General features: G+C 42.6%; 1 protein-coding gene and 1 long non-coding RNA gene across 5 annotated transcripts in view; one reads left to right on the forward strand and one right to left on the reverse strand.

Moving 5' to 3' along the window:
* Nucleotides 1-4,235: 4,235 nt before the first annotated feature.
* Nucleotides 4,236-24,951, reverse strand: LOC131895765 (uncharacterized). Of its 3 annotated transcripts, XR_009375260.1 has the most exons (5): nt 24,798-24,951; nt 22,886-22,925; nt 18,067-18,117; nt 4,979-5,051; nt 4,236-4,417 (listed from the first exon to the last, which is right to left on the reverse strand). It is a non-coding gene; the product is annotated as an uncharacterized LOC131895765 (long non-coding RNA). The 3 variants fall into 3 exon arrangements; XR_009375259.1 differs by lacking the exons at nt 4,236-4,417; nt 4,979-5,051 and adding an exon at nt 16,034-17,230; XR_009375258.1 differs by lacking the exons at nt 4,236-4,417; nt 4,979-5,051; nt 24,798-24,951 and adding exons at nt 16,034-17,230; nt 23,793-24,130.
* Nucleotides 24,609-26,488, forward strand: part of Mib1 (MIB E3 ubiquitin protein ligase 1) — a 115,864-nt gene continuing 113,984 nt past the window's right edge. For both annotated transcript variants that reach the window (XR_009375257.1, XM_059246268.1), the window contains exon 1: nt 24,609-24,913. Coding sequence is in view for 1 of the 2 variants with exons in the window: in XM_059246268.1 (XP_059102251.1) it covers nt 24,685-24,913 (229 nt within the window). In the remaining variant the exon portion in view is untranslated. The remainder of the gene's footprint in view (nt 24,914-26,488) is intronic.

A 26,488-nucleotide genomic window follows, 5' to 3' on the forward strand; every position in this document is an offset into this window, starting at 1 on the left:
TTAAATTCCCAGGAAGGGCCATTAAGTTCTATGTATGCATTCTAGGGCTTCCCTCACCTGAAGTTCCAAACATTCTTCTTGCAAACCAGTTCCAAGAGCCTGTGAACCATGTAGGTTTACCACAGCAATGGATGCATTCTTGGTACTCACTTTCGGTATTTTCTTTCTCACTGCTATGACAGAATATCTGGCAGAAACATTCAAGGAAATGGGTGTGGTTTAGCTCAGAGTTGTAAGGTACAGTTTCATAGTACAGAGCTTCACTGTGAGGAAGCATGGTAAGGCATGTGAGACAGCTGGTCCCATTGCATCTGCAGTCAGGAGACAGAGAGGTGAAAGGCATCTACTCTTCAATCTAGGACTCCAGCTCTCACAGTGCTGCCCTGTGCTAAGCAGGTCTTCTTACCTAGGTGTGTCTCCTAGGGGTTTCTGTCAAGTTGACAATCAAGATTAACCATTCCACAAGGCTAAGTAGTAAGACAGGGTCTCCAAATAGCAAGCATTAAAATGACACCAACAGATTCAGCATACGATTAGGGTCTCTTGCTGTATTTCAGCATGACAAAAAGGCAAAAAGGCTCCCTTAAGCTTCTTTTAAAAATTATTTATTCTTGCTGGGCAGTGGTGGCACACACAATTCCTTTTTTTTTTTTTTTTTTTTTTTTTTTTTTTTTTTTTTTGAGACAAGGTTTCTCTGTGTAGCCTTGGCTCTCCTGGATCTCACTCTGTAGACCAGGCTGGCCTCGAACTCACAGAGATCCGCCTGGCTTAGCCTCTTAAGTGCTGGGATTAAAGGTGTGAACCACTGCCACCTGGCTTTTTTTTTTTTTTAATATAAAATGGGTAGAAATACAGTTTTATTGGAGAAACTCACATCTAAGTTACTTTCAGTTTTTAAGAACTCCTAACAAGCATCCAAGAAGAAAGCACACACAGGTTCAAAGGAACAAGACAAACGGGCTGCAGCCACTGCAGGGACACCACCTTAAAAAGTGTCACCTACCTCCTGAGGAAAGGAAGTACACTGGGGTTCCTAAAGAAGACTTCCAAGATCCTGTTTGGAGGTGTAGTAAATACAAAATATAAACTACTTTCTGACCCAGATGAGGGGGAAATCCTCCAACACCTCAAGTCTCCTGCAATAAAATCCAGAGGTCTGTTGAATCCGCCTTTTCGATTCATGTACTGCCTGTATTTCCTCTTCTGAGACACGCTTACGGCACCGGTGTTTACAGAACCATCTACCTTCTTCCTTCTTGTGGAGTCAAAAGATGTCTCTTTCATCATTTCTAATTCTTCCTCTGTCTTACCCTCCAGATCTTCCTCAGTGATCTGACATTCTTTGCTCTTTATTTCTTTCTTCTCTCAATCTCTTCTTTCTTTCAGTCAAGAAGGAGAAGATGTGGATCTAAGTTGCCTTGGACACCTGGAGCGTCTTCAGTGTGGGGATCCTGAGTGGCTCCTTCTGCAGTCCCTCTGCTGGGACCTGAACCTGTCTCAGCACCTTCTGAGATCAGGTGATGTGGCCCGGGACCTACACTCCCCGACAGGGGCAGCTGCGCCTGTGACTGTGGCCCTACTCCTCTGACTGCCACAGAAACGACCGGTGGCACACACCTTTAATCCCAGCACTCGGGAGGCAGAGGCAGGGGGATCTCTGTGAGTTCGAGGCCAGACTGGTGTACAGAGTGAGTTTCAGGACAGTCAGGACTACACAGAGAAACCCTGTCTCAAAAAATTAAAAAAAAAGCAAAAAAAGAATAATTATTTATTTTTTAACAATTTCATACACACATATAATGTATTTTTATTATATTAACCCCCAATTAGTCTCTCTTGTCTCTCTCCTACTCGCCAAATCCCTCTCCAGCCTTCACGTTATATTACTATTATTGCTATCACCCATTGAGTTTAATTAAGGATGCTTTCATGTAAGCACTCATGTGTGTGGGTGTAGGTTATTGACTGAAGCATGGGCAACTTACCAGTGGTTCTATCACTGAAGAAAAACGATTCCTGCCCCTCCAGGGACTGTAGCAGCTGCTCAGGGAGGACAGAGGCCTCATGAAGCCCCTCCCCGTCCATGCTGGAATGTTGCCTGGCTTGATCACGCTCAGGTCATCACGACTGTGGTCAGTTCATGAATGAAATAACCATATCACATCCACAAGGCAGCATTTCACAGCCCTCCTCCCCATCCTCCAGCTCACTAGGCAGCTCTGACTGGCCTGGAATTTGCTATGCAGACTAGGCTGTTGCTTAAACTCAGAACATCTGCCTCTGCCTCTACAGAGCAGGAATTGAAGATATCTGTCACTACACCTGCCTCAAGCTAGTTCTGTATGGACCTAACTCCATTTATGAGGGTTTAAAGCCCCTGAACTAACCATCTCCTGGAAGTCTCTTCTTTTCTCTTAAATTATTTTTTTTCAAGTTATTACATTAGGAGTTAAATTTTAAGATAGGAAAATTTCAGGGACACACAGCCAGAATGTAGCATTTAATGTCTGTAACAGACAACAGACCCACTAGACTTCCCGGGGTCCAGACTGAGACAGATGGGGTCAGGAACCAGCCCTCTCTGCCAAAGCTGTCTGCAGGAGTTCCCATGGATCTGCTAGCTCTTCAAACTGTTACTGCTGTCTGATTTGTGTTGGCAGAAGTTACTTGAACTCTTTTCAAGGCCTGCAAAAACTTCTTTGTTATTATATTATCTAGGCCTTTAGGTTGTCATCTTTTTTCATTTTTCTGCTGTTTCTAGTCCAAGATTCTAATACATGCTTTGAAAATAAACACTGGCGGCTGGATCTAGCAGTGTGCACCTGTGATCCCAACTATTTAGAAGGAGGACTGTTTGACCTGTGATTTGAGGTTAGCCTGAGTGTCATGAAACCCTGACACATTGTTGACGTGTCATTTAGAGCTCACTATAAACATTTTTATTTCAAATTTGGTTTAAAGTGACATTTGTCCTCTCCTTTTAGCACATGAGTTGGAAACACTTATCAGAAAAGATGGCTGCTGTTTCTTAGTTCTCCATTTATTGCTTCTATTCCACATGTAGCACATGTTAGGCAGTTTCTGAGTCCTCCTGTGTTGAAGTGAGGGAAAGAGGAGAGACAAGGGAACAACAGGATCTCATTCAAGTGGCTTTTATCTAACTGGATTTATTTCCTTCTAGTACTTCACTTTCAGTGTGGGGATCAAATCTAGGACCCTGTGCATGTTAGGCAAGTGCTCTATCACTGAGTTCTATTCTCAACTCTACCACGATTGATTTGATTATGGTATATATAAAGCTGACTGCTTTTTCTTTCCTTCCTTCCCTCTATCTTTTTTATATTCTCATTCTCTCTCTCCCTCTCCTTTTTGAGACAGGGTTTTACTACGTAATCTTGGCTGACTAATTTTTATTATTTTTTTTTTGAGACAGGCTGGCTTTGAACTTAAGTAGCCAAAGGTGAGTTTGAACTTCTGATCCTCTTGCTTCTATCCCCAGAATTCTGAGAAATTGTGGATTCTTTTGTTTTATTAATAAATAAAGCTCAGGGGTTAGATATTAGGGTATTAATATCCGTTGCCCTCCTTTCTGCCTTCTCAGATAGAAAAGCCCCGTGAATCTTTCCAAGCCCCTCCTTATTTCTCTCTGAGTTTCTCCATCTTCCTCTGAGTTGGCCAGAAAACTTTATGGTTTATTCAGGCCAGCTGAACATGGACTTTACCCTTTGAATCAAGGTTTAATTCCATTGGTGATCTCAAAACAACAATACAAATAAATCTCCTGCAACATTTCCCCCATTTTGTCTAAATAGAAAAGATTTTAACTCTAACATAGTAAAACTAAATACAATAAAAACAATTATCAAGTAAGAATTACATACATGATGTCCAATCCATGTGTACTAGGCAAATTCAGAGAAAATACTCCATTATCTATCCTCTCTTGGTGAGTCCAAAGTTTTGTACCTAATTTACTTTCTATCATAACTAAGGAAAACTGTAACTATAACTATCTTCAACCCTATCAGAGACCCAAGAAGGATACTATTACCTGAGTAAATAAGAGTGCAGAGCAAACAACTTGCAAAATTATAGAAACAACAGAGACATCTGGCTGTTTGGACAGTCACCCCAAGGTTCTTCTGCAATGTTGGGACATCCATCTTTGGCCAACAGGCCTAGAGTATCTGGCAGACTTTCCTGTGAAGCAGGAATTTTGAAGGACTGTCCTGCCTTGTCTTGGCAGAGTTCGACAGTTGCCTTCTTTTGTGTCCTGTTGTCAGCAGTTGAGGCAAGAGCAGTTTCCTGCTCAGTGCCTAACTTTGCCATGATGAAAGCAAACTCCACATGGAGGTTCTTTGATGCCCATAATACTTTTTTGAAGTAAATTGATGCTGCCAGGAGCAGACGTGTTTCACTGTCATGGAAAGCCTTATGTTATTAAAGCATTTTAAATTCCATAATTCTGTAGGTCTCTGAAGTATTTGAAGACCATCAATCTATTTAAAATATATCTCTGTTTGACCTTGAAAGCATACCTAACATGACTATAAGTTTTATTGTTATAGATAACTGCTAATCTTTCTTTATTATCCTAAATATATTTCTAGGACTAGAACTTTACATTACATTTTTTTAAATGAGCTTTTAAATTTAAGGTACAATACCTTAAACAAGAATAAAAACAAATATACAATATAACAAAAGTAACCTTAAATTTGTATCAATATATAAAAATCCATACCAATATAAAATACTTGAGACTAGCAGTTGCTTTTTTTTAGCTTAAAAGTAGATTCAATAATCTGCCCTTTTATCCTATCATTTCTATATCCCCACTTTTCTTTTCAGAACAAGATCCCTGAGTCTAAAATCCTTTGCTTACTTTCCTCCCTGATCATGACCAATAACAACTTGTAACCAATCCTTCTGAATGATAACAAACATCCATTGAATGACCCAAAACCACCCACATCACCTCTTGGGAATGTGGGCATCATGTTCTTGAAATTACTTCCTTTTGTCTGGGGGTGATGGCATCTTTGGGGACCCTTGATCTTTGAGATAAAGATCAAGTCCTAGGAGAGTTGCCCAGTTTTGGTGTGGTGGGAAAGTGCAAGGCTTATCTGAAGTTCTGGCTGGAGTAGTCTATGATGTTGGACCATCTTAGCTTACTGCCTTGAAATTGTCCTGAGCAGTTTGTAGTCCAAAGCTGATCTTCGAGTGGTGTTTATCAGCTTAGTGGTATTACAAAAATCCAAGTGGAATCATCATTGTCGGGCCCCATCCTCCTTTTGGAGACTTCAAATGTTGCTGCTAGGAATGGTCACCATTCACTGCAGAAAACTTGAACATTTTAAATGTCATATGCAGCAGATCTCAGAGAGGTTAAAGGACTACAATCTATTACATACACCCAGGATATGTAAGAGCTTAATTCCTAATATCTGCTTCAGACTCAAGTCTGAAGTCATCTACAGGAAGCTAGATGAAGCTTATTTCTAGAATTAGTACACTATATGACCATTAATATCATGACAGAAAGTTTAAATATATATATATATTAATCTTATAAATTTTGAGATAATATTTACAATTTAAGAAAAGTTTTAAAGAGTCAAAATAAAACCAAGGAATTATGAGATTAGTGACAATAGAATAGTCCCTTAATTTTGGTTTTTCTTCTGTCCCCTATCAGGTGGTTCTTCTGACATGAGACAGAGACTTTAGATTTTCCTTTAACAAGCATGCTTGGGTATACAGAAGGAGAGAAACATGCTCTAACTCCAAAATCAGCTTTAAATTTTAATTGAGTTGGGATTACAAAAAGGTCATTTGCCTTATATATCTGTAGAGAACAGCAGAAACAAACATTTGGGAAGATTTATGAAAAAATTTTTTGAGACAGGGTTTCTCTGTGTAGCTTTGGAGCCTTTCCTGGAACTCACTCTGTAGACCAGGCTGGCCTCAAACTCATAGAGATCTGCCTGGCTCTGCCTCCCAAGTGCTGGGATTAAAGGTGTGCACCACCACCACCCGGCTGATTTATGAAATTTTTTCTGTTGGAAATGTGCTGTACTATTAAGCCAATTTACTCTTTCTTTGGACATTTTCTCTGTTTCATCCTTCTTTAGATGTCTTATTTGTCCAGTGGTCTTCAGAGTCTTTAGTTGGATGCTTCTATTCTCCTGGAAAAACAAAAACAAAACCCTGCCCCAACCCTGACATTGTGGAGTTTCCCTTTTTGGCAGGTTATGTCTGATCAAATGAAAGACATATGTTAGTCTTGTAAGTTAGTTTAGATTGAATACCATGCTCTTTGATGAACTATCACCTCTCCTAATCAAGAGGTCTCTCCTGTTTGAATCCAATCTTTATCAATGTTGATGGTATCCATAGCTTATGTTCTGCGGAAACAAAAGCAAACTTCTTTTCCAACATAACACATATCCTGGTTTCCATTCTGAGGTCAACACATCTTTGAAGTATACAGGCTGATTTAATTCAGCAGTTTTTTCTACTATCCAATGTCTCTCTGCAGCTGTTGTTTCTTTCTCATTAGCTTTTAAAAAACTGAAAGTTAATAGAGCATTGTGCAATCTATCACTGGGGGTCATTTTTACCCATTTCTGTTAATTAAACATATCTTTTAAAGTGTGATTAGATCTTTCTATAACTGCTTGTCCTGTAGGATTCTGTGGTATACCTGTAATATGCTTTATATTGTAACATGCAAAAAAACTGTTTCATTTTACCAGAGACACATGCTGGAACATTCTCAGTCTTAGTTTGTATAGGCATCCCCATGATGGCCACTACTTCTTCTTTTTGTTTTTTGTTTTTTTGAGTCAGGGTTTTGCTGAATAGCTTTGGAGCCTGTCCTGGAACTTACTCTGTAGACCAGGCTGGCCTCAAACTCACAGAGATCCTCCTGCTTCCTAAGTGCTGAGATCAAAGGCTTGCACCACCATAGCCCAGCTAATGGCCATAACTTCTAACAAATGCATGATTACAGAATCAGCCTTTTCAGAACTCAAAACAGTTGCCCATTGAAATCCTGAATAGGTATCTATGGTATGGTGTACATATTTTAATTTTCCAAACTCCATCAAATGAAACATACCCATTTGCCAAATTTCATTTTTTTGAGTACCCTTTGGGTTACTTCTTGCAGGTAGTAGAGTTTGGTTATACAAAGAACAAGTAGGACTTTTCCTTATAATTTCCTTGATTTGTTGCCAAGTGATTGAAAAATCTTTCTTCAAACCTTGGCTATTAACATTGTGTTTCTTATGAAATTCTGAGGCTTCTAACATTTCCTACCAATTGCTGATCAATTTCATCATTATCTTGTGCTAGAGGGCCTGGTAGGCCTGCATGGGATCTGGATTGTGTTATATATAAGGGGTGATTTGAATTTCTGATTATCTTGTAACTGAATAAATAACAAAGTTAATTCTGAATCATCTGGAATAAGCGCAATGGTTTCAATATGTAAAACAACACTTTCTGTATATTGAGAGTCAGTAACTATATTGAGAGGTTCTGGAAAATCTAATAATACCATAACAATAGCATATAATTCTGACTTTTGAATAGAATCATAAGAGTTTTGAGACACTTTACTTAAATTTCCTGACTTATAATATGCCCTTCCTGATTTATTTGCATTAGTATAGAATGTAGGGCCCCAGAAATTGGTGTTCCTTGTACCACATGTGGAAGGACCCAATTAATTCTTTTTTACAAACTGAAGTATTTTTCTTTTGGGATATTTGCTGCTAATCTCTCTCAGAAAAATTACTGTAAGCTCTTTGCCAATGTTCATTTTCTGCCCATAATGAGAAAATTTCAGCATTTGTAAAAGGTACCACAATTTCTGCTGGGTTTATTCCTGTAATTTGATGAAGTCTCAAGTTTCCTTTCAGAATCAATTCAGAAATCTTTTCTACATAGATTTTATTTATATTTTTTACTGTGTTCATGTGGCAAAAACATCCATTCTAAAATATTATATTTTCTCTGCATAAGAATTCCTGTGGGAGATTGCATAGAAGTAAAATAACCAGAATATAGTCAAGCTCTGGATCCAAATGATCCACATGTGCATCTTGTAATTTCTTTTCTACCAAAGCCAATTCTCTCCCAGCTTCAGCTGATAATTTTCTTGGACTATTTAAGTGCTTATCACCTTGTAAGGTTTTAAATAAATTACTTAGTTCTTGAGTTGTTAATCCAATTTTGGGCCATAGCCAGTTAATATCTCCAAGCAATTTTTGAACATCATTAAGAGTTCATAATTGATTTCTACTGATACTTCTGTGATTGAATTTTTTATAAACGTATCTTATATTCTAGGAAATTAATACAATCTCCTCTTGGTATTTTTTCAGGAGCAAATTGTAATTCCCAACAAGGCAAAATTTTCTTTACTTCTTCAACCATTTTTTCTAAGGTATCTGTGTCTGAATCATCTAGTAAGATATCATCCATATAATGGTAAATGATAGATTGAGGGAACTATTTACGAATTATTTCCATTCATGCTTGTACAAAATATTGATACAAGGTAGGGCTATTTAACATCCCTTGTGGAAGAACTTTCCACTGATATCTTTTAACAGGCTGGAAATTATAAGTAGGCACTGAGAAGGCAAATTTTTCTGTCTCCTATTCTTGGAAAGGTATAGTAAAAAGCAGTCTTTTAAATCAATTAGTATAACAGACCATCCTTTAGGTAATAAAGAAGACAAGGGAATTCCAGGCTGTAAAGAGCCCATTGGCTGGATCACCTTGTTAATAACTCTTAGATCTGCTACCATTCTCCATTGCCCAGATTTCTTTTTAATGATAAATACAGAAGAATTCCAAAGACTGGTTGATTCTTCAATATGTTGAGCATTTAGCTGCTCCTGTACCAGCTATTCTAGTGCCTGTAATTTTTCTGATGTCAAAGGCCTTTGTTCTACCCAGACAGGTTTGTCAGTTAACCATTTTAAAGGCAGGGCTGTTGGTTTCCTTTGAAAGATCAATAGCTGTGGTGCCTTGCTTATATACAACCTGGGCGGTTGGTGACTGTTCTTGATAATACCTTTTACTATTTCTCTCAGAAGCATTCTTTATTTTATGGTTTGTTTCTGAGATTGGAGGAATGTTAATCTGTGCTTTCCATTGCTGTAACAAATCATGCTCCAATAAATTTATTGCTATGTTTGTCACATATGGCTTTAATTTCCCTACCTGTCCTTATGTCCCTGTACAATCGACCCTCCTTGTGCTTTGTTTTTACCTGAGATAAAGTTCCAATTCCTAGAAGCTGAATAATTACCTCCTGAAGAGGCCAATCTGGATGCCAATACCTTGGTAAAATTATTGTTACATCTGCACCTATGTCTAGCAAACCTTCAATTACAATGCCATTTTCTGGTATCTTTAGCTTTGGTTTTTAATCATTTATAGAAGTTTGCCAAAATATTTGTTTCAAGGTCTGTCCTGAAAATTTTGTTTTGTTTATTGAAGCTTTTCTGTCATCCAGGGCAGTATGGTTTTTAACAATAGGCATTAGGTCTTTTAATTGCCCTGTAGAGGAGTTTCCTCCATGGTCACAGGAAATGATTGATCCAAATTTTGACATTGGGGCCTGTGAGAGTCCCCCTAAGGCATTTCCTGATGACAGAAGATTACCTTGCCTGTCCTTTGTTGATTTGTATTCATTAGTCCAATGCTGGCCTTTGCTACACCTTCTGCATACACCAGAAGTCTGGGGCCTCTGTTTGGATCATCTCTAGAAAAAGTATCGTTTCTAGAAATACCTTGCCTACAATCCCTTTTCAGATGACCTTGCTTACCACAATTAAAAACATCCAACCTTTTGATTTTTCTTGAAACTTTTAGAAATCACTTCTATCAAAGCAGCATCATAAATGCGAGATTCAATATCAGCTGTATTTCTAATCCATTCATCTACTGGTGCTGATCATGCCTTTAAAAGCCTAATCACCTCTTTACATTCTGAATTAGCATTTTCAAAAGCCAAAAACTCAATATTTGTCTGACTTCTGGATCTGATACTATTCTATTTACAGCTGAAGTCGATCTTTGTAAAAAAGTGAAGGCTTGTTTTGCACCTTGTATAATTTTAATAAATGACTCAGATCTCTTTCCTGATTCTTCAGCCTTATACCAAGCATTTAAAGATGCTAAATGACATAGGGCCAAGGTATGATCATCAAATCCAAATTGTCTTTGCAAATCAGCATATTGGACTTCACAAAGTAACTGATCTCAGGAAATATTAATGCTTCTAGCATTTCATTGTTCTATGACCCTAGCTTCCTCTGTCCTCCTTTGTAACTGAGGACCAGCTTCCAATATTGCTGTAGATAAATCTTTACAGTCTTGGGGGATAATTCTGCTCTAAGTTGCTCATGAATTTAACATTTGCTTTACATATGGTGAGTGCATACTATATAAAACAAGCACTTCCTTGAATCTCATCAAATCTTACATTACTATAGGATCCAGTTAACTTCTTACATAACATTCAGAGGTAAATATCATCTGTTGGTTTTTCTTGTATAGTAACTGGATAAACTAAGGTTGTTTTTCTAACAACCTTGGGCTGCCCCTGTTCAGTTTCATCATGCAGTGGTATAGTAGGTTCTTGTCTAAATTCCTGTCTGTGTCTGAGTATTTTTCTTATTTTCATTAGTAGGTCTTTCTAAGGCTTGTATTTTATCAGTTAGAATTTTCTTATTTTCATCAGTATGTTGTTGGGGGTTTTTACTCTTTTGGGGGCCTGCTACCCAGCTCCCAAATTATTCACTCACATAGGCTTATTCTTAATTGTGAATGCCCGGCCTTAGCTTGGCTTAGTTTATAGCCAGCTGTCCTTAGTCTAGCCAGGCGGTGGTGGCACACGCCTTTAATCCCAGCACTCGGGAGGCAGAGCCAGGCGGATCTCTGTGAGTTCGAGGCCAGCCTGGGCTACCAAGTGAGTCCCAGGAAAGGCGCAAAGCTACACAGAGAAACCCTGTCTCGAAAAACCAAAAAAAAAAAAAAAATTATCCTGTCTAAGCTGGGCAGTGGTAGTGCATGCCTTCAATCCCAGCATTTGGGAGGCAGAGCCAGGCAGATCTCTGTGAGTCCGAGGCCAGCTTGGTCTACAGAGCGAGATCCAGGACAGGCAACAAAACTACACAGAGAAACCCTGTCTCAAATAAATAAATAAATAAATAAATAAATAAATAAATAAATAAATAAATATCCCATCTGCCTTTTGCCTTTGGGCTTTTCCCATTCTCTTACTTCTGTAAATCTTTTTTTTTTTTTTTTTTTTTTTTCTGTTTTTCGAGACAGGGTTTCTCTGTGTAGCTTTGCACCTTTCCTGGGACTCACTTGGTAGCCCAGGCTGGCCTCGAACTCACACAGATCCACCTGGCTCTGCCTCCTGAGTGCTGGGATTAAAGGCGTGTGCCACCACCGCCCGGCTACTTCTGTAAATCTTACTCTTCCTCCATGGCTTGCTGTGTAGCTGGGTGGCTGTCCTCTGGAGTTCTCCTCCTTCTCTGACTCCTCAATCTCTCCCTCTATATATTCTCTCTGCCTGGCAGCCCCACCTATCCTTTCTCTTGCCTTGCTATTGGCTAGTTCTTTATTATACCATCAGGTATTTTAGACAGGCACAGTAATACAGCTTCACAAAGTTAAACAAATGCAACATAAAAGTAACACATCTTAAAATACTCTCCTATATCAGTAAGTCTTTCTAAGGCTTGTATCTTATCAATCAAATTTTTATTCTTTTCATTGGTAAGTCTTTCTAAGGCTTGTATCTCAGTAGTAAGTCTTTCTAAGTTTTATATCTTACCAGTCAAATTTTCATATTTGGTACAGTTATGCGACCAATTTTTTAAAGGATAAAATATGAATTACCAAACTGATAATTAATATGATTGACATTATGCCAATCCCAGATAAGTTTGTTATCCCTTCATTTAATTTTCCCATTTTCAAAGCATCCATTGTAGAACCATACAGAGACCTAACTTCCTGTACTGTAATACTTTCGTTGATTGATTTATTTTATGTACATTAGTGTCTTGCCTACATGTATGTCTGTGTGAGAGTGTTGGATCCCCTGCAACTGAAGTTACAGTTGTGAGCTGCCATGTGGGTACTTAGAATTGAACTCAGGACCTCTGGAAGAGCATCCAGTGCTCTTAACCACTCAGCCATCTCTCCAACCCCCTGTACTGTAATGTTGTTTCTCATTCTTAAAATGGAAAAGACTTTTTTTTTTGAAACCTACTTTCCCTTTTAAGAACTCCCAGGTGTCTCACCAAATCTGCTGCTGCTGACAGCATAGGTGGAACTGTGTATGGATGTATCCAGCTGCAGTAACAATGTTCAGCTGTACAGGCAGGGAGGGAGGGTGTGGCAGAGGGCCCAGAGATGATATTTGGCTATGAGGTCAGGGAGAGTGGGCAGGGCCGGGTGCTAGCTGAGCTAACTGCATGCTCAGGCTGGGGGTGGGGGGACCACTGTAGCTGCTCACATGCAGTGCAGGCATGGGGAGTGAGCTGCCTGAAGAATGTAGGGAAATGGGTAGGAATAGCCCATGGCTGGGATGCAGAGTGGAGGGGACCAAGCAGCTTGCTGAGAGTGGTGGAGGCTGGCTGCCCAGAGAGTACGAGGAAACCATGACTGGCTGTTGCTGTACCTGGGCAGAGAGCACAGGCAGTGCACAGCCAGGGGAGGGTCTGCAGTGATGGGGGAAAGCCAGTGGCAGCTCTAAGCCACTTTGGCATGATCTAAGGCAATGTGTTGGATGCTAGATAGTGTGGATTCTTTTATTGTTTTATTAATAAATAAAGTTTGGGGGTCAGATTAGGGTAATAATCTGATATATCCACAGAGTGATTGAGAAAAAAGATCCCCTACCCTCTCCACCTTCTCAGATCGAAAAGCCCCACAAAACTTTCCAAGCACCTCCTTATTCCTCTCTGAGTTGGCCAGAAAATGCTATGGTTCATTCCGGCCAGCTGAACTCCACCCTCTGAATCAAGGTTTAACTCCATTGGTGGTTTCGGATCAAAAATACAAACAAATTTACTGCAACACTGTGCCACTGTGCCTGGTTCGTGTGCTAGGGATGGGTCTCAGGGCTTTCTGCATGTGAGGTGTAACAGTAGTGTTGCTGACTTCTGGCGTCATCTGGGGGATGCCTGTGGGGACTAATCTTGACTACATTAATTGAGATGGGAAGATCTGTTGATAATGGGTGGCACCACTTCTTTTGGCTGGGTATGAACTACATAGTGCAGGGACCTGAATAGCATAGGCCTTCATTTACTCTCTGGCCCTCCACTGTGAGTATGATGTGACTAGCTGCTTCATGCTCCTGCTGCCCTGGCTTCCTTGCACTAATGGCCTGCACCCTTGAACTGTGAGCCAAACAAACCCTTGCTCCTTTACGTTGCTTCTGTCAGTGTTTCGTCACAGCAACAGGGGAGAAACTAAGACACTGGGCTGTACTCCCAGCCTTAAGTCTGACTGCCTCATTCAGACACTTTCCAGAATTTTCCAACAGATTTCTCTGCTTCTGCTATTATTATATTTGATACAGGTCAACACATATCTTTGCCTCGTTACTTAAGATGTCCTCCCTCAAGCTGGGCAGTGTGGCATACATCTTTAATCCCAGCATTGGGAAGGCAGAAGTGGGTGGAGCTCTTTGAGTTTGAGGCCAGCCTCATCTACAGAGTGAGTTCCAGGACAGCCAAGGCTATACACAGAAACTCTGTCTCAAAAAAATCTCCCATAATTAATAAGTGAATGAATGAATGAATGAAAAGAAAGATTTCCTTCTCAAAGGGCTGGAGAGATGGCTCAGTGGTAAGGAACACTGGATTCTCTTCCAGAGGACCAGGGTTGGATTCTCAGCACCCACACAGAAGCTCAAAGCTTTCTATAACTTTAGTTCTAGGGGCTACAGTGCCCTCTTCTGGCCTCCAAGGGCACTGCATACACATAGTCTACAGACAGACACACACAGCAATGACTGAGAACAAATCTCTCCCTCTATTGGTGTGCATTTGCAGAGTGTTTGTACCGAGGGCTTCTCGCTCAGGAGCAGATGGTGCTTTCTTTCCCTCTGCCGCCGCTGCCATTTGTCTCAGGAAAACCTGGACCCATTTGCAGGGAAAATGAGGCGCTTCCGTGAGCACTGCTGTTGCCTTAGCTTAGTCAGCAGCCTGCTCTGCATACGTCAATCTGCTGGGTCCCTACACTATGGTGTGGTATTGTATTCCCCCAAATATTGTGCATGCTAATAAACTTATCTGGGGTCAGAGACAGAGCAGCCACAATATTAAACATAAAGGATAGGCAGTGGTAGCACACACCTTTAATCCTAGCATTCCAGAGCCAGAAATCCATGTGTTCAAGGATACAGCCAAGCATGGTGACTCATGCCTTTAATTCCAGAAAGCAGCCTTTAATCCCAGGGAGTGGTGGTAGAAAGCAGAAAGATATATAAGGCGTGGAGACCAGAAACTAGAAGCATTTTGGCCTGGTTAAGCACTTGGCTGGTTAAGCTTTCAGGCTTTGGAGAAGCACAGTTCAGCTGAGATTCATTCTGGATGAGTACTGAGAGGCCTCCAGTCTGAGGAAACAAGACCAGCTGAGGATCCGGTGGGGTGAAATAGCCGTGGCTTGTTCTGTCTCTCTGATCTTCCAGTGTTCACCCCAATACCTGGCCTCAGGTTTGATCTTATTAATAAGAACTTTTAAGATTCCTGCTACACTGTGGGGTCCATTTATCTAGATATCTAAGGTCATTACGTGACCTTTCACTAACCTCGAGATTGGGGGATATCTTCTTCCTGCTTTGGTCCTCTTTCTCATGGAGTCTGATCTGGTGATAGGCAAATCTTCCTCCAAAGAAAGTCTACCCTCTCCTCCCCTTATCCTTTCAGCCATAGGTCAGCCAAGGGACACATTTTTTGTTTGTTTTGGACTAGAGTCTCCCTCTGTAGCCTAGGTTGGTCTAGAATTCATTAGGTAGCTCAGGCTTTCCTCACATTCATGGCAATCCTCTTGCCTCAACCTCTCAAGTGCTGGGATTACAGGCATGAGCCGCCATTCCTGAGTTCCAGGATACATTGCTGCCCACTTCCTCTGCAAACTGTGCCCCTGCCACCTCACACTCACTCTAAAATGCAGGATGGTGTTACATGTCTTGGTGCATTTTCAGAAGTGATAGAGAAACAGTGTCACTTTATCATCTTGATAGTCTGTATCATATAATTTGCCTCCTTTTTATTTCCACGAATTTCAGGGAGCAGTCATTTCCTTCCCTGGAATTCACTCTCCTTTGAAGGAAAGAATGATACTCTGAGCATGGATCAACTTATATGTAGACTGTGTTACCTGGCGCTGTAATGACTGGAATATTTAAACGGAAAGAAATGGCCATTTTATAACTGAACCTTCACTGACGGTCAAGGAGGACAGCTACCAGGCGTGAGCGGTGATGGTGTTTGCACCATTTCCTTGAGACAAACTAAACAGAGTGAGGATAATCATCCTCAGCAGGTGAGGGTATGGTGGTTTGGGGGAGAAGTGCATATTCTAGAACATGTCTTTCTGATGGAATCCAGGCAGGTTATATGAGAGAAAATCCTTAAGAACATCTTTGGAATCTCTGTTTTAGGTGTGTTTAATCCATCCCTAAAGGATGCACTTTCCTTGGAAAACAGTCTTTGATAGGAGGGAAAGAAGGCTCTGGTAGCCCTTCTTATCACCTGCTGAAATAAGATTCCCGAGAGACTGAACACTTGTGGGCCTCACAGTCAAAATAAGGGTCTACTTATCCATGACACATGCTGTCCAAATCCAGAGTACCTGGTCAGAGTACAGAGTGAAGGTTGGGAAGAAGGGTTCTGAGCTGTGTCTGCATACTACAGCAAACTGGAGTAACTTCGGTAGATTCTGGAGATGAGAATCAACAGAGGTGAAGGGAAGTGTGTAGTTTGGTACAAATCATTCCATTTGTTTATTTTTGGGAAAAGATGGTTGTACAGGCTAGACTCTAACTTCTGGACTCTAACAATCCTCCTGCCTCAGTTTCTCAAGTAGCTGAGACTATAGGCACACGACATCAACCTGGATGGTACTAGGAATTCTAACTGAACTCCCTGTGGTCACGGAGAGGGACATGGTGACCTGACTAATTGCTCAGTTTGCACAATGAGCATCAGATAGCACGCCAAGAGGAAGAGAACACACGTTCTGTAATGTCCTCCTGGGAAACCACAGAAAACAAAACAAAACAAAACAGATCTAAGATTTCCTAAGCTTTGAGGCTCAAATTCTCACTTACTGTAAATGCAACTTAGGAAGGAAAAAGAAAGGACCGCTATTTGCTGGTTGAAATCCAAGGTATTGATAGAAATCTATTAGGATGAAAAAGCCATGGTTCTCAAAGGCAGACAGGCAGAGGTAGGTGTGTGTGTAAGTGTGTGTGTGTGTGTGGGGGTGTTTTTAAACAGAGCACCCCAAGAGCCAGTCTGGTACATAGGTCAGATTTCATTTTTCACAATCTGGGCCATATAAATGTTGGCTATGACTTTCTCAAGCACCAACGTTTGTGGCTTCTCAACATGTTAGAAGGGACAAAAAAGGAACCCCAAACCATTATATGTACACATAGTATTAGTTCCTCTGTCTTGCATGTGAGGTAACCGCTGAAGGATACAGAGGGAGCACTGAGCTAGACCCACCTTCTGATGGCACTGTCACTTTGCTCCTTTCGCTCAAACCGCTGACACCACTTACAACGTCGGGTGGTTCTGCCAACCTAGTTGGGAATCCAAACCATTCCAGTCTAGGTATTGCATGGTATGTTCTGACATAATCATTACTGTTCCTCTTCCACAGACAGTTCATCCTTGAGCACTTAGTGTTTTCTTTAGTACTCAGCTCCTTATTTCTGCTCTTAAACCCAGTATTTGGGGGTAGACCTAACATCATGTCCAAATGAAGAAAGAACATGAGACCCAGGCATATTGTGACCTCAGAGTCCAACTGAAGCATATGTACACAATCTCTTTAGAGGTGTCATGTCAAAAAGATACTTGTGCTGAGACAGTTGGGAAAGAACCCCCTTGTTCCCTGGAGCTTCTAGTGGTAAGGAAGGATGAAGTCAGGAACTGGAGGCCACTAGCATCTGCAAAGGAAGCCAAGGAAAGGAAAGGCAGAAGTGAGGACGGAAGGATCTGGGTCCTAGAGATGTTGCCTGAACTCTTAAATCAACATGCATTCATCAGAAGTTCCAAGGGATTTTTTTAGTTAGGTTATTCAAAGGATATGCCCTTTCAGTTAAGCCAATTTAAATAAATTTTTCTATCTTTTAAAATAAGAAATTCCAATGAATATAAAAAGATTTCTATTGTTTAAATAAAATAACTTTAGGAAGAAAGAGAATGAAAATCATCAAAAAATAAATTTCTGAAATAACATATTAATATTTTAAGAATTTGAAATGGGCTGGAGAGATGGCCTAGTGGTTAAAGGCACTGGCTACTCTTCCAGAAGACTTGGTTTAAATTCCCAGCAACCACATGGTAGCTCACAAATGTCTGTAACTCCAGTCCCAGGGATCCAACACCCTCTTCTGGCCCCTAGAACACCAGGCACACATTTGATACACAGATATATATGAATACAATATTCCATACACATAAAATAATAAGTAAGGAAAAAAAGATTTGAATCATTTAGAATTATATTCATTTTCAAGTTACAAAATGCCTATCTAATCAGCCTGGTGCCATGAGCCTATAATCATAGCACTTGGAAGGCTGAGACAGGAGGATTATGAGTTAGAGGCCAATCTGGGCTTAGTAGTAAGATACTGTTGAAAAACATAAACCAAACAGCCAACCACACAAGCCCCCCTTCCCAGAAAAAAAAAACCCAAACCAAACCAGTAAGACACAAATGATAATCTAAAAACAATCTGAAAAGCATTCTTATCAGAATGTGTAGCTTTTTATAGAGCACCTGGCTTAGTCTGGATCCTGGGTTCCGTGTCCAGCACTGTGAACAAGCACACTAAAACCAAACAGCAACAAAAAAGGGTATTACTTTGTCATACAGAAATTTAGAAGCAGAGAAGGGGGAAGTGCCAGGGTTGATTAGCTGTCAAGGATCCAGAGTCCTTTTCATGTGGAACTTGGAAATACAGGGGCTAGATAGATAGTCAGTGGTCAAGCAGACTGCTCCTCCTGCAGAAGACCTGGGATTGGTTCCCAGTAACCACATGGCAGCTCACAACCATTATCAACTCCAGTTCCAGGGGATCTGATGTTCTCTTCCGGCTTCTGCAGGTACCAAATATGCACACATATGGTGTATTTACATAAATGCAGGCAAACCACTTATCCATGTAAGATAAAATAATAAAAAAACCACCTGGGGCATAGATGGGGTAAAGGTGGAACTCCAAGACCTAGAGTGAAGACATTTTTCAATGGACTGTGACAAATCTGAGAACCCTAAACTCGTAAGTCGCCCTAAGGTTTTTCCCCCTCCTCTCCCCTCCCTTTCCTTGTCTTTCTTCCCTGTCTCTCTCCTCCTTTCCTAACTAATTCTGAAATAGTTTTAAACTCACAATAAATTTCCAAAATAGTACAGAATTCTCCGGTTCCCTTCACCTACTTCTATCCAATGACAATATCTTATATAACACCGAAGTACCTTGTCAAAACCAGGACACTGACATTGGTACAATATTATTAACCCAAGCACAGACCTTATTAATACTAACTAGTTTTATAATCATATCTCTGTGTGTGTGTGTGTGTGTGTGTGTGTGTGTGTGTGTGCATGCTTCTATGGAATTTTATGGTTTGTGTAGGTTCAATTACCTGATCACAATTAGGATACAAAACTGTCCCATCACCACAAACAAACTTCTGGCTTAATCCCTTTCCTTAAGTTTAACCTCTGGCAAGCAATTATCCGTTCTCTATACAATCTTGTCTTCATAAGAATGCTAAATAAGCCGGAACTGTGGCACATGCCTGTGGTCCCAGCATTTTGGAAGTAGTGGCAGGAGGGTCAAGTATTCAAGACCATCTTCAGCTACATAACAAACCTGAGGCCAGCCTGGGCTACAGAAGATCCTGTCTTTAAAAGACCAGGAAAAGAAAAAGCTTGTGAATAGCCAGGCAGTGGTGGTGCATGCCTTTAATCCCAGAGCTTGGGGGGCAGAGGCAGGTGGATTTCTGAGTTCAAAGCCAGCCAGAGCTGTTAAACAGAGAAACCTTGTCTCAAAAACAAACAAACAAACAAACAAAAACAAACAAACAAAAAACAAAAACAAAAAGCCCATTAAATAAGTGGAAACATACAAACATACAGTATATAACTGAAAAAAAGTCCCTGAAATCCATCAGAGTTGTTGAAAGTATTGATATATTGTTCTTTTTTATTATAAAATAATATTCTATTTGCCAGGCTTTGGTTGGTAACTAAGACACTCTCTTTTTTCAGTGTCTGAGGAAACTGGTCTTCCATTGACTGACCTCTTTATTACTTTATCTGAAGTAGTCCTGTCTCACCCAGGGGAAGATAGCTTACTAACAAAAATCCAACCAAACAAAACCAGCCCTGTGCTGCATAACAATGCTTTGGTCAATAGAACACACACACACACACACACACACACACACACACACACACACAATCTATAAAGGGAGCTACACCATAGCCAAGGTACACTGGTTGCAACATCTAGGCCTGTGTGGTGCATCTTATGATGTTACTGCAATGTTAGCAATGCATCTCTGAAGTATTCCTGTCAGGTGACACATGGCAGCTGCATTCCAAAATTGTGTAAGAAAATTGAGAATACATGTAGGAGGATTTAGAAATGCTTCACTAAAAGGAGCAGCACTTAACAGAACACTCCATTGAGCTGAGCAACATGGGAGCACTTACAAGATTTTTCTAATATAATATGGGACTCACACTAAAATGTTAGCTTCCTTTCAGTAGGTTGAAAAGCCACAACTTTTTTGGTATAATTTTTTTTTTGGTAGTGCTGAGGATCTGTCTTATAACCTGACACACATTAGGGAAATTCTCTACCATTCAGTTACATCCCTTGGACAGTTTAAGGGGAAAGAAAAAGGCTTTGGGAGCAGGGAAAATTTTTGCCTGAGGACATTCTTCTAGGATATGGAGAAACACTTTGGTGAAGGCACCATCTGCATTTTTTAAAGAACTCATTGACATAGTTCCTATATCTGCAGACTAGGAGATGATGGTAGATTTTACCAATGTGTTCTTTGAATTCAAACTACACTAATAGATACCAGGAAACAATGTGTATCCACCAAAACCAAGGTGAATACAGTACTAATGTGGCAATCAGAATGTCTTAATTCCCAGAGTTATTTGGTTGTGGCTATTAATCACAGCGAATTAATTAGATATACTCCTTATTTAAGTAAATTTTGATCTATGGAATCATAAAAACAGCAACTCTGGTAAACACAGATATGACTTGAACCACTTTGGGAGGGATCATGGCCTTCAGCTAGTGTCTGGACATGAACTATAGTACAGTCCCCCTAGAGATAGACCATGTGACATAGTTGAAAATCTATCCTGTGATTTTTCTTCCCTTTTCTTTCAAAAAGAAGTCATAAGCTCCCTCCCAACCAAGGGCATGAAGGAAAGGAGATTTCCCTTTGAGGAATCCCTCCATACCGGCAACAAGTATGCTAATGCCTGTGGGTCAGAGGGAGCTTAGGAAGTTATGATTAACCCAGTTTTGGCTCCAGTACAATACAGTGATTCTAGGTAACCAACTGTACTTACTTCTTTACTTTCTGGGAATCTCTGCTTGTTTTGTGTTTTGGTTATTGTTCTACTGCTGTGATAAAACATCATGACTAAGGCAATTTATAAAAGGAAGCATTTAATTGTGGGCTTGCTTACAGTTTCAAAGGATTAGTCCACGATCATCATGGTGAGGAGTGCGGCAGCAGGCAGGCAGAATGGCACTGGAGCCGTAGCTGAGGGCTCACATCTGATCCACAAGTTGAAGGCAGGAGAGAGAGACTGATTGGGCCTATCATGGGCTTTTGAAACTTCAAAGCCCATTCCCAGTGACACATTTCCTCCAACAAGGTCACATCTCCTAATACTTCTCAAACAATTCCACTAACTGAGGATCATGCATTCAACCACATGAGCTGATGGGGACCATTCTCATTCAGGACCACAGCCTGCAAGCCATTCCAATAAATCCCATATATATACATATTCACCAAGCAGTGTGCACAGGAGGTAAGAGCAGGGTGCTTCCACACTCTTGGAAGACGTCACTGGGAAGCATGTTTAAACTGAACATATGTGACATCACTTTTGTTAAATGGAAGTCTGGTAGAAACCAGTGCTGCTGAACACCAGAAACAGCAGCCCCTTTGTTATCATAAGGGAGGAAGAAGACAGAAGTCAGGTCTTGTCCTGCTTCTGCTGCAGCTGTGGTGGTTTAAATGCTGCCCTCAGTCCTGGGCATCTGAATACTTGGGCCTGTTTGGAAGTGTGGCCTTGTTGGAAGGGTGTCACTGGAGTTGGGCTTTGCAAATTTAAAGATCTGTGTCATTTCAGATTTGGTCTCTGCTTCCTGCTTGCAGTTTGAGATGTGAGCCCTCAGCTCTCAGTGTCAGGTTCCAGCTGTCAAGTCTGCCACCTGCTGCCATGCTGTCTTGTAAGCCCAAAGAAACTTCCTCTGTAAGTTACCTTGGTCATGGTGTTTTATTACAGCAATAGAAAGAAAACTAGTACAGGGAGACTCTGGCAGTTTCTGGATACCTATACAGGCAAGCCAGTTCCAGCAGCTGCAGGATCACGGTGTGTCCTGTGCTCACAAGCTCTGTCTCTGGTAGGGGCAGTGACAGTGGACGGTGGCACTGGGCTCCTTGTCTCAGTGTTCGTGTGAATGAGAGACTTTGACTGGTTGCAAAGTAGCCATAGTTCCAACAACAGCAGAAGCTACTCCCTCAGCCTCAGTGGCAGTCACGTGGTTCCAATCCTGTAACAGGTCTTTCTTCATGTCGCTAGCTCTCTAATAATGACATGGAGACTTTTTATGAATTATGAAAGCTTGGTCTTAGTTTAGGCTTGTTCCCAACTAGCTCTTAAAACTTAAATTAATCTGTTCATATTAATTTATGTTCTGCCATGTGGCTCCGTTACCTCTCCTAAGTACCATATGTCTGACTTCCTCTGCATCTGGCTGGCAAATCTCCTGTCTCAGATTCTTTCCCAGAGTTCCTATCTCTTCCCGGAAGTCCTGCCTATCTTCTCCTGCCTAGCTATTGGCCATTCAGCTTTTTATTAAACCAATCAGAAAGTGCCTTCGGCAGATGAGGAAGGACAGACACATCTTTATACAGTGTACAAAAAGATTATCCCAACTTTATCCCTTGCCGTCTTTTGCTTCTCTAGTACCAAGAGATGGCACTTTCTAGTGAACTGATGTCTTTTCACTTCTACAGCTCTCCCAACACTTTCTGAAGTCAGTTTGCTATATTAAATTTCTGCTGTTTGACTACTTAAGAGCGATTTGTATTTTTAAATGTGAATAGCCAGTGATAAGTGCACATGGCACTCAGCGGGACTCCATTTTTCTTTTTTCATGTAGATGTCCTGAGTTCTAGATGATGGACTGTATGTGACATGTGGTATCTGGAGTAAGGATCTTAGGAGTTCTGGTCATCTGTCTCCTCCCTCCCTGTTAGCTGTCTTAGGCAACAGAGAGCAACAGCATGGATCCCTGCCTTACCATGAGGAAGAAACTACTCACCTGCTTCAGCCTCAAGAGTGCTTGCAGGCGTTTATCTTACCTGTGGTCAGAAGAAAAGAAATCTCGTAAGTTTTGAATGGCACCAAATATTTCCTCCAAAATGCAAATAAGGTAAACTTATGTGTAAGACAACTGTGTGAAAACTTTCCTAAAGATTTTTAAGAAATCTTTTTATAATGTCTATTTTATAGGGCAACATCTGGGCCTCATCAGATGCTGTCTTAAACAGCAACTGTCCCCCAAAAAGAGAACCACTAGCTTAGACTACCTCTTAAATGTCTTCCCAGTTTAAGAATCTACAGCGATCCGTTTTAGATAAAGTAAAATTCTTGGTTTTATCTGCTTGTTTTTTGAGACACAGTCTCCCAAATGCTGAGTTACAGGTGTGGGCAATGATGCTAGGCTTGGGAAATAAAATGCTATTAAATTTTTTTGTGATTTCCTGGGTGTGATGTTGCAATTTGACAGTGGAGGCAGCGAGTCTCCAGGCTGAGGCCAGAATGGACTACTTAGAGAATTCTGTTTCAAACAAAATCTTCGAAGAGAGGGCACTAAAAGTCCAGAGGCTGGGAGTGTAGCTCTAACTCACTGGTAGAACAGGTGTGTGTTTAGCATGAGAAAGAACCCATGTCCAGTCCCTATCATCCCCTTCCAAAAACCAATTTAAATATATGTCATAAATAAATATAATCTTATGAATTATCCTGACTCTGCACGAAGGCAAGGCACAACTTTCAAAAGGCTTAAAAACCCACTCTGGTTTAAAACGTTTGCAATTTGTACAGGGATTATAAATCACTTTTAATCTGTGCTGTCATGTGCCCTGTTCTTGCTCCCGTTAAAAAAGCCCCCCAAAATGTGCAACCCTCAGATCACACCCAGTGCACCTGAGAACACCAACTCTGACCTCAGCACCGCAGCAGCCGGCTGGCGGCCGCCTCTCACTTCCTCCGGTCCCACTTCCAGGCCTTCTTCCTCACAGCCAATGGGAAGCCGGGCTGGCGGCCTCCCTGGTCCCGGCCGCGCGCATGCGCACTCCCCCCGCGTCCCGGGGACGCTTAGGGATCCGTTTCCTTCCCTTTCTTTCCTGGATCGCGCGACTCCCCGAAACCCTTCCCGCCCTGTTCTCGTCGCGGAGCACGTCGCAGGGCCTCACGAGGTGCCGCTCGGGCCCGGGACGCGGCGGCACCCGGATGTGGAGCCGCTCTCGCCCGGCGGGGACTCGGTGGCGGGGCGGAGCGCGGCGGCGTGCGCGGGGGCTGAGGGAAGCGGGCCCCGGGGCCCGGGCGCCGGCCGCTCGCCGGTCGCTAGCGCCGCTGCCCACCGCGGAGCCGGCTCCCGGGCGCCGAGGCCCGAGCGAGCGGCTGGGGGCCGCTGAGGGCCGGCAGCTTGCCTGGCCTCCCGCTGCGCTCGCCGCCGCGCCCGGGCGAGCCTCCCCCGGCCCTCCGCGCTCCCGGCCGGGGGAGAGCGAGGTTGGCTGGCGGCCGTCGCTGTAGCCCGGCCGGGGAGCCCGGGGCAAGCGGCAGAGCCCCCGCCCACGGCCGCTCGCCCTCGGCCTGCAAGCCGCCGCCGTCGCCTGCGAGCCGCCGCGGGCGGGCCTCCAGTGGGAGCGGGGGCCGCGACGGCCACGGCCCGGCCTGGGCGAAGGGCCCCTCGGGGACCGCTCCGCCGCCCCGGTGAGTCGGCCCCACGGCCCGCGGGGCTCGCTGCCGCCCCCGCCGGTGCCCAGAGTGCGGCCCGGGCCCAGCTCCCTCACGGCTCCCCCGCCGGCGGCGGCGGCGCCCACCGCCCGGGCCCCGATGAGTAACTCCCGCAACAACCGGGTGATGGTGGAGGGGGTCGGCGCCCGCGTCGTGCGCGGCCCAGACTGGAAGTGGGGCAAGCAGGACGGCGGCGAGGGCCATGTGGGCACCGTGCGGAGCTTCGAGAGCCCGGAGGAGGTCGTGGTGGTGTGGGACAACGGCACGGCCGCCAACTACCGCTGCTCCGGGGCCTACGACCTGCGCATCCTGGACAGCGCGCCCACCGGTAAGCGGGGCCGGCGGGCCGGCGGGGCCGGGGCTGCGCGCGTGGGAGGAAGGGGCGAGGCCAGCCGCGGGACGCCTGCCCTTACAGTGCCGGGCCACGGGAGTTGGAGGTTCCAAACCAGGGGAACAGACGGATGCCCCTCATCTCCAGAGGATTGGTGGAAGGTTTCCTAGATGAAAAGCATCGCAGACAACAGATTTCCTCCACTTTTGGGGCGGGGGGCCGGAGAGGCTGTCTGTCAATAAGCATTGACATTAATCAGCCATCAAGTGATAACTGTCTGATGGGAGGCTTGCCTTGCCATATGGTGTGTGGAGTTGCCAGGGGCCCTTCCCTTGGTGCCTTCGCTTTGTTGAGCTAGCCTTTTTCCTTCCCGCCAGTGACACAGAATGATTTATGAGTTCAGATGATAAATACCATTTGGGACTGTGAAAATGCATTTTCGTCCACATTGTTTAATTATATATATCTGTAGCACTAGAGCTGTTGAGTTTGTGGTGTGTGTGTGTGTGGTGTGTGGTGTGTGTGTGTGTGTGTGTGTGTGTGTGTGTGAGAGAGAGAGAGAGAGAGAGAGAGAGACTGAGACTGACTTTCCAAGGGGAAGACAGACCTAGGAAACGCGGTTCTTTTCCTTTGATTAGCATCCTGTCTGAGTAACACGATGTTAAAATTCTATACATTCATCCTGAGAATTAGTGATCTTCGTGGTTTACTCTATTATAGGGGTCTATGAGTTATTTACACTGTTTTTTTTTTTTAATGTGACAAACAGAAGAATTGCTCTCACAAAATAAATACGATTTATTTTAATGTTTTTACTTGGATCTATTGTTTTGTTTTGTTTCAAGACAGGGTTTCTCTGTTTAGCCCTGGCCGTCCAGGAACTAGGTGTGTAGACCAGGCTGGTCTCGAACTCACAGAGATCCGCTTGCCTCTGCCTCCCTAAAGATGTGGACCACCACCGCCCGGCACAGATATGTACTTGATAATTGTATTCATTTAGGAAGTTCAAATTAAAATTGTATTATGCTTCAGAATTCCTAAATAAGATGCTACTAAGACAGTTTGGCAGAGCCTAATCTTGAAATAGGTGAATAGTTGCTGCTACCAACAGAAAGAAGTTAGCACCAGCCAACTCAGTTTTGAATAAGTAATTTATAAACTTTTGTTAATATTTTAAAGAGAAGATCTCATGAAGTCTTGGACTTAGTGAGTTGATGAGGCTGGCTCTGCTGATCCTCCTGCCTCAGCCTCCCCAAGTGCTGGGACTACAGGCATGTGCCATCATACTCAGCTGAAAATAGTGTTTTCTTTTAGCTAGTTTTTAATGCACCAAAAGGGATATCTGTGCATAACTCAAAAGGGCAGCCATGGTTACCTGTTGTATATTTTTGCAGCTGTAAGCACAGATAGGAATGCACTAAAAATACAAATTTCTTTACCCTCTTAAATACAAATAGCAGTACACTTAGTTTTCTGCACTTTGCCTGTGTGCACAGGGGTGGATTACATCTGGGTGTGCAGGTCAGATGCCGATGTCTGCAGTCTTCCTCAGTCAGTTCTTTGTTCTTTGAG

This window comes from Peromyscus eremicus, chromosome 19, assembly GCF_949786415.1.
Source record: "Peromyscus eremicus chromosome 19, PerEre_H2_v1, whole genome shotgun sequence".
Lineage (NCBI taxonomy): Eukaryota > Metazoa > Chordata > Mammalia > Rodentia > Cricetidae > Peromyscus > Peromyscus eremicus.